We start from the raw sequence: 18,607 nt of genomic DNA on the forward strand, positions 1-18,607 counted from the left end.
GGTATGCACCATGCTTATATCGTTGGAAAATTACTACTGGCGGTATACATCAGCGTCGGAACTAGTCAATATGATCTTAGCCTTTATAGAGCAAAGAGCATACGCTCTGTTCCAAACTCCTGAATTCCTTAACCTCTCAGAATCAATGGTACAAATGATAATGTGCAGAAATCTCGAGGTACCTGAGGTAAGGAAGTTTGAAGCTATGCTGGGCTGGGCTCGTAACAAAATCAAATCTAAATCTGCCAATAAGACTGATGCCAAAAATGAGTTTAAATGCATTATGGATAGATTAGCGAGGGACTTAAAACTATATAGGATATCACCGCAGGAGCTCATTAAAGTTGTTTTGCCATCTAAAGCGATCAAAAATGAACGCATCCTAGAAACGCTCATGTATCAGGCAAACTCTGGAATGTATAGGATCCAAGAAGACTATTTAGAAGCATGCCAGCAACGACTGCAGAAGCAGGATTCAAGGTACTCCGAATTTGAAAGTTTCGACTACGGTATATAAAGGAGCTGTGAAGGTTATCAGTGTATTAGATAGATTACGATAGAACGGGTTCTTCTCATTGTGGTATGTTGACGCCTTCAAAAGTATTATTGTTATAGATGTACTTTAGTAGGTGCGAGAAATATTTGTACACTTCTCGAGTATATTCCTTGTTGTTGTTCATTGATACCTATATTTTTTACATCTAGCTAGACGTGTTCAGCATAATCATCTCTATTTTTGGTACCAACATTGAGAAAGCGTTTAGCTAACGAATAAACAAACCGACATTTGCTAATATTGATGCATTTATTACGATAAAACAAGTTTAAATTTTGAGATTTTGGAAATAGCTAAATGGATCACGAGCTGGGGATTTGTTTAGTTATAATTTATAAATTAAATATAAACTTATGAATGAAAAATATCCGCCCTGACAGTTCACTAAATAGCGGAATCAGTTTGCTCATTGTATTAATTAATTAGTCTTTGGATACATCTTCTATCTTTAAACGTTTACCACGTTATGTTTAGCCCCCCAAGATCCATGCAAATTAACTGCTTTTAGATGACGGCATACGAATAAATGACTGACTGCTGACTAAAAATAAGTATATTATTGACACATGTAATCGAATTCTAAATGTTAGATGTATAATGTTACATTACTATATAAGTATATAGTCTATTTGGTAAAAAAATATATGGCAAATGGTTTATGTTTGTGTAGAGTACAATGTGTAGTCGAAGTCAAGTGAAATATCTTCATACTGCTGTAGGAAGTTTATAATTATTATTTTGACGTAACTTTTATAGAGCAAAACCATTGAATTTTGTTTTAAAATGAGTTAAATTCAAATATTAAAGATTGGTATATCGTTTTTAATGTAACTTTGCTCTATAAAAGATAGAAAATATATTTATTTTTATTCATTGTCGTCGTTGTAGTTGAATATAAACGCTCTCCTCTCCTGTGATTCGCACAATCTTATATATTAAATGTACAACATTTACAACTTGTATATATATATATTTTATTCTACAAGTGAAGCTTTAAATTTCCCATTATACCTTTGTGTGCCTACATTGTAGTGTTTACCTTGAATGGATGTCAAAATTACCATAATTAATAAATATTATAATATATCCCCATTGTTAATTTTTACCAAATTATATATCTGTGTTGAATAAACGTATAAATATATAAAAAACATATAATCAAATCTGTCGGTATTTTCCTATTATCGTGTTCTAGAATGTACGAAATATGTTATTACGTGTTTGTAAATGTCCCAATATATCTCATTGATTGAAGTATTTATCCAGTTCATTGTTTTAAAAATACTGATGAATTTGAATCTATATGCCTTTGAAGAAATTTAAATCTATTTACTTATAAATTATTTTATATTAATCATTTCTTTTGCATATATTAAATAGAGGAGTCAAGATTAATTTATTTCATTACATATATTTCATACATTTAATTCAATATACATCCAAACAATGCAGTCTGTGTTTGCTTTGTAACGAATGATAAAAAATAACGATAAACAGACTGCAATCTATATAATATATCTATATATATAAATATACCTATAATAAAAAAATAAATTTAGAGAAGATACCTATTCTAAGATCTTCCACTCTTACATGTTAAATAAGATGACATGTATGTAAATTGTTAAAATATTTCTGAACCAAACGTTTTTAGAATAATTAAGTACTCTTAAGTCATAAATACTAATTACCAATGTTACCCTATACAACATATTGGTATGTATTGTATAATATTTTGCTTCCTTAGCTTTTTTCATATTATTAAGAACTTAACAATTAAATTTATTATTATATTGATTTAAATTATGAATTTATTTATAGCTTTATTTGTATGTCTGAAACATTACTGATTTATCTGATCGTAAAGTTTAAAGAGCACTGACAAAAAAGGACAATTAGTATAAAGAAACACCAAGGAAAATATTTTCGTCAGTATTATTAATAATATTAAATGTTATCCTAAGGAAGTAGATCTATATTTTTTTAAAACTGTTCGTCTGTGGATATGTGTCTAGATATCTTGATCATCATTATTAAACCAAGTAGGTCTGGTATCTTACATATTGTATAGAATTGAAAAACGCAGTTAGTCTCAGTATTTCGTTTTTTTTTTCATTAAAACACAATAATAATCATAAACTGTTACATACCTACCAATATATCCATGTTAAATATTTTATATGATAGTCTAAAAGTTAAAAAATCCTTCTATAACAAATACTGTGTACCTACTATTTTATGTATGAAAATAATAAATGCCTCTAAACCTTGCGATGTTATGCTATGTGAATATGTTTTTGAAATGTTATTCCAGCTTAAAATATTGACTTGCAAAAAAATAAATTATATATTTTATTCGTGAAAAAGAAACCTTTTATGATAATCTGGACTTGTGTTTATATTTCTTCTAGAACAATTAAAACAATTGTATATTTATTTCAGTCAGTGTTGCATAAATGCTTATAAACTATTCCATTATGTGTAATACTCATATATGTACTATATATATAAAATAGTTATTAATTTGTAGAAACACCAAATGTTAATGGCATGTCAAACTCTATGGTTAATAACTTTTCTATTCCAAAATTTTTACCTTCCTGTGATCGTGGATGTTGCTATAAAGTATGTTAATAAATGGGATCTTCAAGAAATACAAAATTATATCTATTATATCTGTTATTTTGCGTGAGCAAGACTATTATTCAAGAAAATTTATGTGGTGAATAAATTTTTTTTTGTGTATTTTGAAATTTTTTCAATTTATTATCCTTTCAAATATTATTTTGATATTTCTATGTAATAATCCTTATCGTTTTATAGCATATTTTAAATATATGCTATATATTGACTATAAATAGTGTACTATCAACCACTTATATAGCCTTACATTACATATTGTAACTATAATAAATAGCATCCTAAATTAATATATTAGCAATTACCCAAAAACAATTACATAATAATATAATCGTTCACCCCATTCAAATATAAAGAATATCAATGAAATCGTGTAAAAAGAAACGATTTTTTGAGCAGAAGTTGAATAGTTTATTTATGGACAGTAAACAAGGTTTTTCATACAAATTCCAATGCTATTTTTAAATGCATAATACAAGATGGCGTCACTGGGTTGGTAACATTTAAAAATAATTCAAATAATGTTGCCAACACCAGACATTGATTACAGATTAGAAATAAAGCTGTCACAGTGACAGCTGCGCGCGTAAAACGGAATGCGCGTAGTAAGTTCCGCACGCCGCCGTCAGCAGCGCTCGTGCGCCAGTCTTCTTGCAGCGGGCGTGTGGCCGGCTGCCTGTTGCAGTGCGCGGTGCGGACTAACACACACGAGTTCGCGGTCATAGGCTCGAACGAACATCGAAATCGACGGTCAGTGCGGTGACCATGATGATGGACAACGGGGTGATAACAAATAACTATGAGTACGGGGATGGGTACATGGAACAGGAGGAGGAGTGGGAACGCGAGGGTCTACTAGACCCAGCTTGGGAGAAACAACAGAAAAAGGTCAGTTTAAAACGACAAATTCGCAATGGTTTTAAGTAATATCGTTGGAATTAAAATATTTCGTGGTTAAATCGCAATAAATTGTTAACTATATCCTTATCACGCTCGTGACTCATATTTATGGTGTTTATGTTTATGATATTATGTCTACCAGAAATATTAATAAATACCCCCATGATTATTAATAATACTATTATAGAAGTTATTTTAAGAACCAACTAGCGTTATTGATAGTGCTTATTACAAAATCAGATTATGAATCTATTTTTAGATAGCGCCTGCTTTATGAATATAAACGAGCCAGACATTCCAAAGTCAAGAACTAAACACTGTGACATAACAAATTTTATTAAAAAACAATAAATTAAAAAAACTTTATATATTTCTGTAATATAAAAAAAATATCGTATTACATTCATAATTAACTAATGAGTTACGTTCATAATTAACTAATGAGTTACGTTAATTAAAATCATTAAAAACAAAACGAATGTCACAAATCGGAAAATTGACATAATAATTTAGAATTTCCCGCCGCAAATTGAAAGTAGATCGCGGCCGTGGACACTATTAAAAGATTTCTTGAAGCTTTAGGTGCGAGCGAGACGGGTGCACGGCGCGTCCCACGGGCGGGAACGGGCCGGAGCGAGAGGAATCGAATTTCCGTTAGTCATGTCCTAAAATGGGTCCGACGCAGGCGCCGCTGAAAGCGCGGGCGTCTGACTTTGCGTCACCGCGAAACACGCGTTTCAGGGAAACTGTAGCCTCGAAACGTACGTGAAAATTCATCTAATAACTGCCATTTACAGTACAGTCAACGAGTTGTGACTATCCTGAAGTTTGCTGTAAATTACTGCACAGATTTGGTTTTAGTATTTTTCTTTCTTTTGATTATTTTCTTCCCGAGTAAAAATGCGCAAAGATTAGAAAACCTAACTTCAGCGCCCACGACTCGTCGATCGTACTGTACGTGAAGGTTTGAAGCTCTATGACGAACGCTGTGACGCACCCCGTGAGCTCAACCCGAGAGGAATGTCATTAACAAGTTGCGAAAGCACTCTAGTAGGGCTAGGTTATTTGAGGAAGACAACAAAAATGCCAATCACTATTTTATTAAAAACTATTTTCAACCTATACCGATCGTTGCTATTATTATTATTATTTTATATAATTATGCTTTAATATATATATTTTTTAATTAAGAAAGTTTTAATGCAGTCGAGTTTCCAATCAATAAAGATCAGCATAATTAATGACTTCACCTTAAAAACACTAGCATTCTAATTACGCGGGCCTGATAAAACAAATTCCGCATCAACAAAAACCCTAAAAGGCAGTAATTGCTGTACTTTTTGTACATTAGATGGCAACGTAAAGTGTTTGCATAAGGAATAAAGGATAACGACCGACGCGACGTCTCGTAGGCTTGTATCCTATAGCACAGTATGAGACATGTATCCTATAGCACAGTATGAGGCATGTATCCTATAGCACAGTATGAGGCATGGGCTATAGCACAGTATAAGGCATGTTTCCTATAGCACAGTATAAACAAAGACCCTGCGACAAGCCCCCGGTGCATTGGCCGTACGTGGCTGACGGGTCAATGTCGCGGTCGAGCTTCAGATGGGTCTGAGAACTTATCTTACTTACTCATAAGCGCACCGCACACTAAAAACGCACTTCCTCAAGGAGGTCACTAGCACATTTAATTTTCCTTGTCCAATACCAAAAAAGGAAAACGTGACGATTATTAAATCCGGCAATTATGATTCATTTGTAATTTTGTACGTTTGTAGAGGTCAAGCAAATTGATAATTTAACTATTTAGTAAACATTATAAAAGACGATAATATTTAGTACTTAAAATACAGTATCAAAACAGGCCGTTTAGCAATTTTCTAATAGCACTATTCAAACACTGATTTTTCACAGATGGAAATCAAGAAAAAAAATATCTGGCTTAAGTAAGATTACATTTTAAAGTAGATTTCTTTGATTAAATTATTTGTCAATTTCAATCATTAATTATATCTAAACCAAAATTATATTAATAACATCTGGATGTTGTAGAAATCGGCCGTGAAAGTGCTAAGGAAGACGGAACTACCAATAAATTAACAAATTTACATATGACTATTACGACTCTCTCGACATGAAAGCTTCTGATGGACCTATTACTTTAACCATCCTAAAAACAGTAAAAGTTTAAAATTATTGAGAATTGAAACTATAATTGGTAAATAAAAGTGATGGCCAAAATATACGAAATCGACATGGATTCGAATCTTAATATCGTGAAGAAAGTTTATTATATGGAAAGTTCTTGGTTTCACACATTCAGAAGTCAATATAAATAATAATATATATCTATCATTGCAAAGGCCACCAAAACGGAGAAAAAAATAATAAGATTGGAATAATGGAGATTTTTATTATATTTTCAATCCGTATCGAATCGAAGCTCAAATACCTTTGTTGCCACTAAATACATAAGTTATCACCTTGGCATACCTTTCGCATAATTCCCCTTAATCCGAGGTCATTGACTGCCGATAAGCATTACATACCAGATTTTATCGTCCTGACCAAAATTTATTACACGTTCAAAACATTGCAAGTGCATTCATTGTTGTTAGTTTATTTTTTTCTCGCCGCTATTTTATATGTTTTATATAAATGTAGATTTATATTATTTACAACTATTTACAAGCATTTATTATGGGTTCTAATCTATATATATAAAATCGAAAGGTCACTCACTCATCACGAAATCTCATAAACTACAAGTGCTAGGAATCTGAAATTTTGTATAGGAGTTACTTATAGGAGGTAGGTGCTCGCTAAGACGGGAATTTGCAATATTCGACTTCTAAGGGGTTCTTTTTGGGGTTGAAAGTTTGTATGAAACTTCGTTACTACAAATGCTAGGAGTCTCAAATTTTGCATGGACGTCACTTATAGGACGTAGGTACTCATGGAGACAGAAATTAATAATAACGTAGATCACGGAGGCGAAGCCGCGGGCGGGCCGATAGTTAATTTATAAATATAAGGAATAGAAAAATCTAGAACGGGATTCCAGCTAGGTTCTCACGTCTGCAAGATGAGAAAGATATGAATATGAAAAAGATATGCTGGTAGATTTTAAACCGTTGCTTGATGGATTGTTGACGCCGTGTACGTGGATTACGTAACGCGTGACAGCTATTTTTTCCTTGTCTCCGTTGGCTGACTGTTGGCACTAGTCCAAAAAACATTCGAAAGAACATGGTGAAAATTTCACAATTTAAACATAAAATGCATTGAAAAATCGATCATAAATTACTTGTATTGCATCTCGGTCGAAGACTGAATGTTGATGACTCGATGAACTAACAGTGAATTCAGATTGAATGACTGAATGAACTAACTCAGGGTTTGGAGATGGCACCGTGATTTTCAAATATTCTTCTAAAGCTAAACTGTGGTGGCCTTGACGCAGTTATTTGCAGCTGCTCGTATTATTATATTTTAAAATAATCACATTTTTAACTTTTTCTGACGTTTCATGCAAATCATTTTGTTATCGATATTGAAACTAATGGAACCTATTTAAATTTAGCATAAATAATCATTTTTGATTTTTATTTCGTGATATAAAAGTGAAACTTTTTAAGTAATATTTAATGACTATTATGCCAATAAACGACAGTATTTTAAATATTGATTTTATAATTTAAGTTAAAATACTCGTATATCATTCACTATTGGTGACAAAGTAAAACCACATCCGCGGTGCTAATGTTTACCCGAGCACGAGTATCTATGACAGTTCCTGCCCACGTCCAACCACTTAGCATTGTTAACGGAACAGGTTCTGCAAAAACTATCGACTGTCCTTTATACTAGCTTTACACAATGTTATCTAATTATCGTTGTTTATTATGAAATAGAACGGAAACACAATTTTTTTAAATGAAAGGATAATGGTTTTTTTCAACTTCACACTGTATATCAGGCCCCCTTCCACCACAGCAGGGTAGGTAGAGGTAATTTAGTGTTAAGACACTCCGTTCAATTTTCTTCTTTTCTTCCGCCAAGTTTTCAAGGCATTGCATGATGAGTCAACCCCACGAATCGTAGTCATCCTCTTAATAATGTTATTTGTTCCAATAAATAGTTTAAAATAGTTCGTTCGTTCAAAAATATGTATTGTATTTGCGATTTATTGCGATTTTTTTTATTTTAAATAAAGCAGTGAAACTAACAAGTTACCTACATATTACCTCGACTACATTACATACATGTTACCTCGTGACCCCTTTTATGTCTCTTAAGCCTTACTATATATTTTGCGCGTTCAGAAATGTATGTAGATTGTAAAGACTATGTATTTCACCATATATTCTACTGCCAAACAGTGGTGTGTTCATTACTGTGTCCCAGATCGAAATTACAAGGCACATAGGACTTATATATAACTGTGCTAGCTGTGCACAGCTTTTAAAAGCTACAAACGACATTGGGAGGTACCTAAGATACCCGTAAGACTCCCGCCGAGTCTGTATCACAATATACAAAAATATATATAAGAAAAACATGTTTATTAATTTTAATTAATTATTCATAGGAACATTTATTTATAAAGGTCGAATGGAACCGGAAAAATTGTATATTGCCTTTCAAAACTGGTGCCCCAATATACGTACACTTTCACTTATTATAATTTTAGGCAGTTTGTTAAAATTTATGTTTCTAATTTCGATATCGTTTAATAGATTGGAAGAGATAAAAACATTTCGCTGTTTTTTTTAGCTGTCAGTTTTTATTAAATTATGATCTGTTTTCACGTACCTATCTATACTAAAAGTTTTTTTAAGTATAGCTTTCATTTAAAAACAGTCGTTTTTTATAAAATTTTCAACTATTTTTAATGGAAATGTTTAAGTTGAATTTGTATACTTATATTAAATCAAATTATTCTTCAAAAAATTATTAAATTAAATTAAATTTCAACATTATAGATAGCTGCAATGTGATATTTGCCGACTCAACTTTTTCCTCCATAGTTTTTACTTTATAATACAAACAATAAGGACGTAAAACGTTGCGTTCAATTCACGTCGGGTTCTATTTTCACTCGATAAAAGAAAATATTTAATATTTCAACTCACAATGCCACCAGAATTATGTGGGGAACGTAAGTGTTTTAATGGAGACGAAGTGTCTAAACACCACGTCCTCACTGACTTACGCTACATAAATAAGAACTCTACTCGTATTTGTATAAATTAATTTATTACTAAACTAGATTTCTAAAATGTATAAACTAACAAAAAGTAAACAAAAACTTGTCGCCTAACGTCTAAAAAGCCTACAACTCTAAGCTGGCGACCTTGAGCATTGAACTCTAACAGTGATAGTGGGTACACATTAACATAACGCGGAGAAACTTAACTTTCTAAGTGGTACTCGTGTTATCAATATATATGTAAATAGTGGTTTATATTACTTACTATATTTTTAATATGTATTTAGGTTTTTATTACATGGTTGTATGGGTTAGATTAATATTTTTAATTTTAAGCTATCGTGCTGGAGTGGCACAGGCGATAGTTGTCGGTTCGATTCACACTCGGGGGAATGATTTATTTTAATTGCTCTACTCTGGGAAAACTCCACTGTCTCGAATTGGAGAGTGGATCTTGGGTTCCCTACGCCTAACCTGTTCTATACAGAATAAAACGCAAAGCTATAATAATAAATTGTCTTTTGGACTATTACTTGTTATCATAAAACTTCTACAATAATAACAGTAATAAAATATTATTATCACTTATAAAATAAATACATTGATTAATAGAAATGATCATAATCATAGTTTCAATTGAAATAATTATCGAAGACATACGAGTAGGTAGTTCTTTCTTCTTCAAACGACATGCTTCGTAAATAACCACAAATAAACCCACGTCACAAACACCACCAAAGAGACCGGTTCGACGCTCGTGGGGTTCTAAATATGTGGACATATTAAATTATACAGTCATCATGTAACTTAATTTAATACGAGTAGATACTTCACTCATACAAGGTAGAGTGTTTAGTTTTGACATCTATTATTATTTTTGATTAATAACTTACTTATTGTGCTGGTATTCTGGGTAATCATTTTTTTTTGTTGTACCCTGTGTCCTGCACATAGTAGAGTAGACAGAGGGAACATGGGAATGTAGTGTTGTGACACTTCGTTCCTCACTTTTCACCGAATTCTTGAGTGGTGGAACTAAAATATTAAACATTTCATTCCCCCAAATGCGAATCGAAGTTATAACTGTCGCGTTTACTGTCACACTTGTGCCACTGCGCAACTACGGCCTCAAATATAATCAAATATAATTTAATTTATTTAAAAAAAATCACGTACAACTTCATTGATAAAATTCTCTATGGTGAATGTTTCATACATTACTATTAACAAATATGTCACAATAATTTTAATAAGATTTAAAATATATTTTTAGTGTTTCACATAACCATTAATAAAAATGTAATAGCTAAGAAAATTGTGCTTAAGACTAACTCGTTACTCAGGCTTTCACACAAGAACGCCACAAGGCTAACAAAACCTCGTGAAATGGAATATGGGGTCCAAACTAACAAGAAGGATGCATCTATTGTCGTAGCTCGCCGCGTTTCTATAGTTCTGTGAAGTAGTTAGTACCTACATTTCAAAACAACAAGCGAGCTGACCCGACCCGCCTACGCCCAGGTGTGTTGCTTATCAACTTCTCTTATCATTACTCAACTTCAATGTTCTATTAACATGTGATGTTTTTGAATATAACAACAATAATTGTTTGTCAAATATATTTAAATGGAACAAATGTTAAATGTTTAAAATATGTTATTTATTCTGTGAATTATTATTTACTAATATTTTCATCTGTTCGCTCTGATACCAAGGCAAAAATAGGAAATGCAAGGAAAAATTCGGCGGAAAGTGGGGAACGGAGTGTCTCAACATTATATTTGCTCTACCTACTATGCTATACACGGGATAAAGCGTAAACAAAAAATATCTTATGTGAAAGTAAAGTTAAGTATTAAATAAAGAATAAAATATAGAATTACTAGAGTTTCTATATGTCTTGGAATGCAAAATAGACGAAAAGAAAACAAATCTATATCTTTTACTACAATTATAAAACAAAACTTTGGACTCTGTGTAGAAAAAGTGACCAATATCTATAATTAAGTCAACTCTGATCGATGATCAAAAAATATAAATCTTACAAATTTGAAACGGATAGACGAGTTTAGATCAAATAGCCACATTGCAAGTCAACCGTTGCCAAAGTCTATTTCTGTGTCTGTCCTCACACCTACGCAAATTGCTTACACTCACTTGCTTTTATAATTAGAAAATAGTTTATACTATATTTAATTCCAATAGTACTTCATACGTATGTACTTGTACATTGCCATTGAGACTGGCGTGGCGCAAGATGGCTGTAACGCGACGGGTGTGGGTTCAATTACCATTCGGGGCAATAAATTATTATTTATGAATATCTTCTTCGCTATGATACCAAGGCCAAAACCGAGACTTGAGTCCCGCCATTTAACAAACAATGCCTTGAAAATTCAACGAAAAGTAATGTTTTAACACTAGGTTCCCCTAGGTTCCACTAGGTGCCTACCCTGCATTATACGGGATACAGTGTGCAATACAATACGGGTAGCAAACCGAAGTTTTTATCATACAATGCATTAAACTTACTTGCTGTCCTTATCACTCCTGGTTCTATCTCAGGCGATAATCTGCTCTGATAAGCCCAGCAGCCGTCGTAACTGAGAGGGGAACTTTCGAATTATTATTTATTTGAACCCCCCGTCCTCGCCTGCAGTGGACAATAGATCAACGAGGGAGAAATCTCTTTAAAAGTTTTTAAGTATCTAAAATTTATTGCGGGATTTGGATTTATGTTGTAATTTAAGATGCTATATTCATTTTTTTTACTTATCCTAGTTAAAGAGTTATAAAATTATTATAAGGCTAATATAGAATTTAATCTAAAATTTATCTGTATCCATATAAATAACACATTTGTGTACTAGGTACAAGTAATTATCCATACCTATATTATAAATTCGAAAGTAACTCTGTCTGTCTGTCTGTCTGTCTTTTACGCAATCAGGGCCAAACCGCTAATTTAATTGTGATAAAATACTCATATACAGATACTTGAGGGTCTCGGGATGAATATAGGATACTTTTTTTTCTCATATTTGTAATATTTTCGATATATATCAATATATTAAAATACTTATTAATTTGACATGCTATTTATTCCGCCATGTTAATAACAACCATCGCGTTGCTAAGCAACGATTTGCAAAGTTTGTTGTTAGATAACGTCACCCAAAATGAGTTTGCTTAACGCATCTCTCTATTGTTGTTGAAAATATTTTCATAAATATATTTAATAAATATTCTTAAAGTTCAAGCGGACGTAGCCGCGTTCGGGTCCACTAGTTAATAAATAAATTTATTTTTATTATTCAGTCAGTTCCGAATAAAAATATAGAAATAAATTATTATATTAAAGTAGGCAGGTAAATGTGTTGACAAAAAGTAAATAACGTTAAAAAAATATTTTAATATATTTTTTTCTTATTATATTAACCAAAAACAAAGTCCAAGCAATATAAATTTAATTATTCAATATTTATTACGAGACGTTCACTTTTAAAAAGTATTCAAATATATCTTAACAGTGATTTAACTTGAAATGACGACTGAAGACATTAAGTTAATTGGCTCCAAATTAGGTAATACTGGTGTCAACGGTGCTGCGTCGCATTCTTGCCTCGCACCGTAAACACCATGTACCGCTTTCCCCATATCAGGAAATGTAGGGCTCCGGATCACATGTTTTTTTTATCCATTCAATTTATATTGAAAGAAAAAGAAATGAGTTATTGGTGTATGGAAATATGCAATTTTTAATAGTATTTAATCTATATATATAAAAGGACTTGTCCTCACTGACTGAGGTAAGACCCACTCACAGCCGTAACTGCTGATGGTAGAAACGTGAAATTTGGACAGATGTTTACTTTCTTAATCTAGACATCCACTAAGAAGGGATTTTGAAAAATTTTAACCCTACAGGGGTCACATAGGGGTTGAAAGTTTGTATGAAAAAAAATTTAAATCGGCACCGATTTTTATAAACTTTGAAATTGCGACTCTTAAAAACATATAATTAAACATATGTTTCGTGGTTTATTATAATTGACCCCCTAAGGGTCCAATAAGCAGGCGAAGCTGCGCGCGCCCCCTAGTTTATTAATATAAATCTTAGTTATAAATACTGGTTGTAAGATATTTATAAGTAAAACTAAAGATTAGTGTTGCATTTGTGCTAGATGATGGAACTACGGTACGAGAGTGTTATGTAAGTTCTATATTTATAGACATTTTTCCATTATATTATACGCCGTCGTAGCGCAGTTGCACAGCTTGTGACTAAAATCGTAAGGTTTATGCCTTAATTTTTTTATTTCCTCGCTCTAGTACAACAGCAACAAGACGAATCACAGCGTTGAGTTACGCCACTCAACACACATAAATTGGGGAACGGATCTCTACACTGGGTTCCCTCTGTTAACCCTGCTATATGCCAGAATGAAATTAATAAAATATATTTAAAATTTTCATCAATTCTAATAATATACTTTACTAACGGTGTTGTGTAAGTATAGGAAAAAAATAACAGAAAGCAGTATCTCACACGTACCAGTTTCTATCACATTAAGAAATATATGGGTATGGTCTGTTATTCGTTGCTCATAACTGGTTCTTTATCAATACAAACTATATAACTGTAGGTATATTGTAAATGTCAACTATTTCATTGAAATACCTACTTTGAAAAAGGATTATTATTCTTTTAGGGCTTCGAACGACTGTAGAACATTCATATTAACCTGAGATAAGTATTAAGATATTTTAGTACTATATTTTATGGGCCTTCCGATGCATTAATTATTATTTGGCAGTTATATTTTAGACTAAAAGTATTTATAGTTTATTTAAAAAATTATTGGATTTGTGGATTATTCAGTTAAATTATACTTTAATAATATAATATATTAAAGTGGATCAATGAATCTCTTATTTCCTGTTAAAGGTAATATATTTATTAAATGAATATAAAACCCCAGAAAACATTCTACCCGAGGCAACAATGACACATAAATTGGTCTTATGAGCTGATCCCCATTTGTTTTAATAAATATATAAATAAATATAAAGTAGAGACATTATAAATCATTTATTTAAAATAAATAAAAAACTATTAAGATTCAGGTAATATCCAAGTTATATTTCTGAGAACTAATCTCAAGTCAATATAACTACGAAACCTTGACTTTGTTTCGACTACAGAGAATTATGACTTCATTAAAACATCAACGTGCTAGGCTAACGTCGTCTAAATGCCGATACCTATATATTTTATAATTCAAGGCATGGTGAATTTAGTGTTAAGGCACTCCGTTCTCCACTTTCCGCACAATTTCGAGACGATTCAATAGAATGAGGAAAAGAAAATAATACATTCCATCGAAAGGGAATTGAACTCACAGCCTTCGGTTTTCACAGTCAGACGCTGCTGAGTGCTCTACTATATGTATATACTTTGGTATTTTAAAATGCTGAAACTAACAATAGAAGACTGTAAATGGCGGCTTTCCAAATGGTCTCTTGAGTAGGTGTTATGTTTTTTTGGCTGGTAACCCTGTTGTTTACTTTAAAAAACGCTCACTAATTAGTGATTAAGAAATAAAGTACCTTTTAACTAACAATTACTATAAATAGCCACAGATATTTGAGATACCAAATAAATTCAGGCAGTTCATTACGTAAAATATTAAACTAAATAAATTTCACAAAAAAAAACATTATTTATATGACCTAGTTAATATTTTCATACAATACATTACTTTTGAAAAGCTTTGTTTTTAATAGGTATATTAGGCAACACGCAATGCCTCTAGAATTCGGCGGAAAGTGGAGAGCGGAGTGTCTTAACACTACACTCCCTCTGTCTATCCTGCTACATGCGGGATACAGCGTGAAACTGAAAAAATATATATTTAAATGTTTCACTTTTAACAAGGCGTGGCAATCCTTTTGAGTCCATGTAATATGTATGTCCCAACATAGCTATCGTACTCGCCTTGCCACGGGCGTCTCTTTTGTTTTGTTACATTGTCATTCTGTATTTGTAGTAAATTGCTCACCATATAGGCGTCTTTATACAAAGATGTAATTTAGCATAATATCTTTTTTACGTGCCTATTTTAGGTTATATAATATATTTAACATCTACTTGTAATATATGAGTAACAACGCCAAATATATTTAAATTAATACTATGATAGGAATAGGAAAAAAACACTTTTTTTCATCACTATCCATTTCCCCCCACTTAACCTATCGCTTGGAGATCTGATAGGCAAAAACAGCTGCATCAGGAATATGTCCATGAAATCTATGACATAATTAAAAAATATATAATACTATTTAAATTAAATATAACACGTATAATCTTACTTTATCTTTTGGCCAAGTTTAAATTTATACAGAAAATTAAATCAAAAATTAAATCAGCTTTACGCCGTATCCCGCACACAGCAGGATAGGCAGAGGGAACCCAGTATTAAGACCCTCACTTTCTACCATTCTACCATTTCTGGAGGCATTGCGGTTGAGTTTACCTCGACACCAGAGCGAAGAAATGCAGAAATAAAGAAAGTTATTATTTTAATTCGATCTCCAGTAGGTCATTGTTTTACCGTCCAATTAAAACTTTGATTAGTTAGTTCAAGGGAAGAAGTTAAAACACGATTATATTTCGGCTAGATGAACCGCAACGGAACTAGATAATACAAATGATCATTGTTGCCTTTCGACCGGAACGTGTGTTTGACCTCCTATCTTTATTTTAACTGTACTAGATTCTAAGAACATACAATAAAAATCCTACATATATAATTTAAGAATAATATATAATATTATTATATTATGCCAGTCGTGGCGCAGGGGCCCAAGTATGTGATTGTAAAAGCAACAGGTTGTGAGTTCGATTCCCAGTCGAGGAAATGAAATATTTAATATCATCATTTCTTCCATCTGATGTCGAGGGCGGCGGGAGGGATTCGGGAAACAGGAAACAGAGTGTCCTAACACTAGGTTCTCTCTGCCTACCCTGCTGTGTGTGGAATAAAGCGTAAAGCTGAAAAAAAATATTATAGTTATACATGGTTTTCTATATACCTATGTAAAACTATAACGTTATTTCTTACTTAATGAACTAATTTAATTTTATCTTTTCATAAACTATTCGATATAAGTGCCTGTCTCCAGTCTGTTTAAACAAAAACTTTAACTAACCCTATTTACAGTCTATGGGAGTGTTATGAGTGTGCATTGTGTGCAAATATTAGCTATACTCTATTGTTAATAATTGTATGTCTATACGTCATGAAATACTTGCGAAGTGAAGCGAAAACATTATATCAAGTAAAATATAGAATATATAACTACTATAACATGGCTTTTCTTGTTGATTCACATTACTTATGTTACTTTTAACTTTTAAAAAAAATATATTAAAAATTTATTATTTAATTAGGAATAAAAATAATCCTTGAAGTTATAATTCCCTTTGAATTAATAAAAGATAAGATAAAAATAAAAGTTTATATTTATTCGCAGATATATTTAAGTAAAGAACGGAATTAGTTAACACTAGTTAACTCTCTACATTTTCTATGAAAAAGAAGAGAGAAATAACCAAAAGTACAGTGTAACTATTAGTTAATGTTACAATAATAAGCTTAAATGGTTTTAATTAAAAAATGACTATGACATACTCGTACATTAATATTTACTCCGGGCATACCTATGAAAAATTGTTAGTCATAGAACACATGTCTTGCATAATTTTTTCATTAAAATGCTTACAAAAGAATGTTAACGTTTAAGTTATGTTATTATCAATTCAAACTAAAATATTTTTCTCATATTATTTTTACGTTATTGAGGCAATTGTGTTGATAAAGAAAATCTACTATAACATTCCATTAGGCTTTATCAGAAATGCCTAAGTTTCTTTTTGTATTATCATCTTTAGGTTCGCACTCGATTACTCCAAAATATCCAGTATTTATTCTGGAAAAAAATATCCATAAATTTACACATTCCATTCCTATATGCTTATAAAAGATATGATCGTAGCGGACTTTATTTATAGTTTGACAGGATCGTGCTGGCGCGGAAGTAGTCTTATTACGTATATTTAAAAATGTGTGAGTAATCACTTTGGAAATAACCAGAGTATAGACAGTCTTGTGTTTCTTAATACTGACACATACCTACATATAATGAACGCTTAAGATTTCATCACTGACAAATGAGAAAATCGAATCAAGTCAAATTAGCTTCTAGCTGTATCCCGCACACAGCAGGGTACGCAGAGGGAACCTAGTGTAACACTCCATTCCCCACTTTTTGCCGAAATCTAGAGGCATTGCGTGTTGTGTGCGAGAACTAAACGCCGCGCTTTGCCTCAACACCAGAGCGGAGAAATCGAAATGTAAATTTAAATAAAAATTTCATCCACTCGAGTGGGGACCTACGACCGGTCTCAGATATAATAGAACCGATAAAATAAATGAAATGCTGGTCGTAGAACTGATGCTTAGAATGGACCTTCCATTCGGTCGGGCATTCAAATTTTAGAGTAAAACTCTCGTTTTGCAATTTTTCATACTAGTAACAGATTTTTCTAGAGCTCGAACGCCGGATGTGTTTGTAATAATAGCCTCCGTTGGATGAAAATATCCCAGACGGCTTTTCACGCGCCCACACAAAAAATATTACTATCTACAATATAGATACTTATAATGAGTACTTAGTCTTCAAGTAGCTGGGCCAATTATATCTTTTTTATCTTTTCTTGCATCACCAGATTATATATAAGCAGGGGAAATCTTGTAACTCCTCAACTTTTGAGATATTTTTAACATGCTTTTATTAGGTCGAACTACTATTACTTGGCAATTATATGTAGATTAGATGTCAATACCTTCTGATGATGGTATTGGAAAATGGCTGACGGAACCTTGAACTGCCTTCTAGTAAACATATCGAGTTCATCATATATATTTAAATCTTCTGTTAAAAAAGCGTGTTTAGTTATTTTTTTTGAATATTTTATATATTTTTCAAATATCTATTAATTTATATCTAACCAGACCAGGGAAAAGGCAGTAGTTTAAATAGAATTATCAGAAAATGAAATCTTTCAATAACCCTTCCTAAACAGTCGGTAAAATGACCCTGCAACAAAATGCTAATAATTGCAAACATTAATAAAATCCTTTATCTCTTTTTCAGGTATTGAAACCACACAAGACAATAACACTGGACACAAATACCGGATATTAAATACTCACTCAGGTATT

At 32.0% G+C, this 18,607-nt stretch overlaps 2 protein-coding genes across 8 annotated transcripts in view; both read left to right on the forward strand.

Moving 5' to 3' along the window:
• The window catches only part of rsh (Rap GTPase activating protein radish), a 180,718-nt gene extending 177,417 nt beyond the window's left edge, over nt 1-3,301 (forward strand). For all 4 annotated transcript variants that reach the window (XM_085199470.1, XM_085199472.1, XM_085199469.1 and 1 more), the window contains one exon: nt 2-3,301. In XM_085199470.1, coding sequence (XP_085055596.1) covers nt 2-517 — 516 coding nt within the window. In that variant the 3' untranslated portion in view covers nt 518-3,301. The remainder of the gene's footprint in view (nt 1) is intronic.
• A 528-nt stretch (nt 3,302-3,829) lies between these two features.
• Actn (alpha actinin) overlaps nt 3,830-18,607 on the forward strand; it is a 36,481-nt gene continuing 21,703 nt past the window's right edge. For all 4 annotated transcript variants that reach the window (XM_085199476.1, XM_085199474.1, XM_085199473.1 and 1 more), the window contains exon 1: nt 3,830-4,084. In XM_085199476.1, coding sequence (XP_085055602.1) covers nt 3,962-4,084 — 123 coding nt within the window. In that variant the 5' untranslated portion in view covers nt 3,830-3,961. The remainder of the gene's footprint in view (nt 4,085-18,607) is intronic.

This window comes from Heliconius melpomene, chromosome 16, assembly GCF_056956725.1.
Source record: "Heliconius melpomene rosina isolate 202511_hmr_F chromosome 16, ASM5695672v1, whole genome shotgun sequence".
NCBI lineage: Eukaryota > Metazoa > Arthropoda > Insecta > Lepidoptera > Nymphalidae > Heliconius > Heliconius melpomene.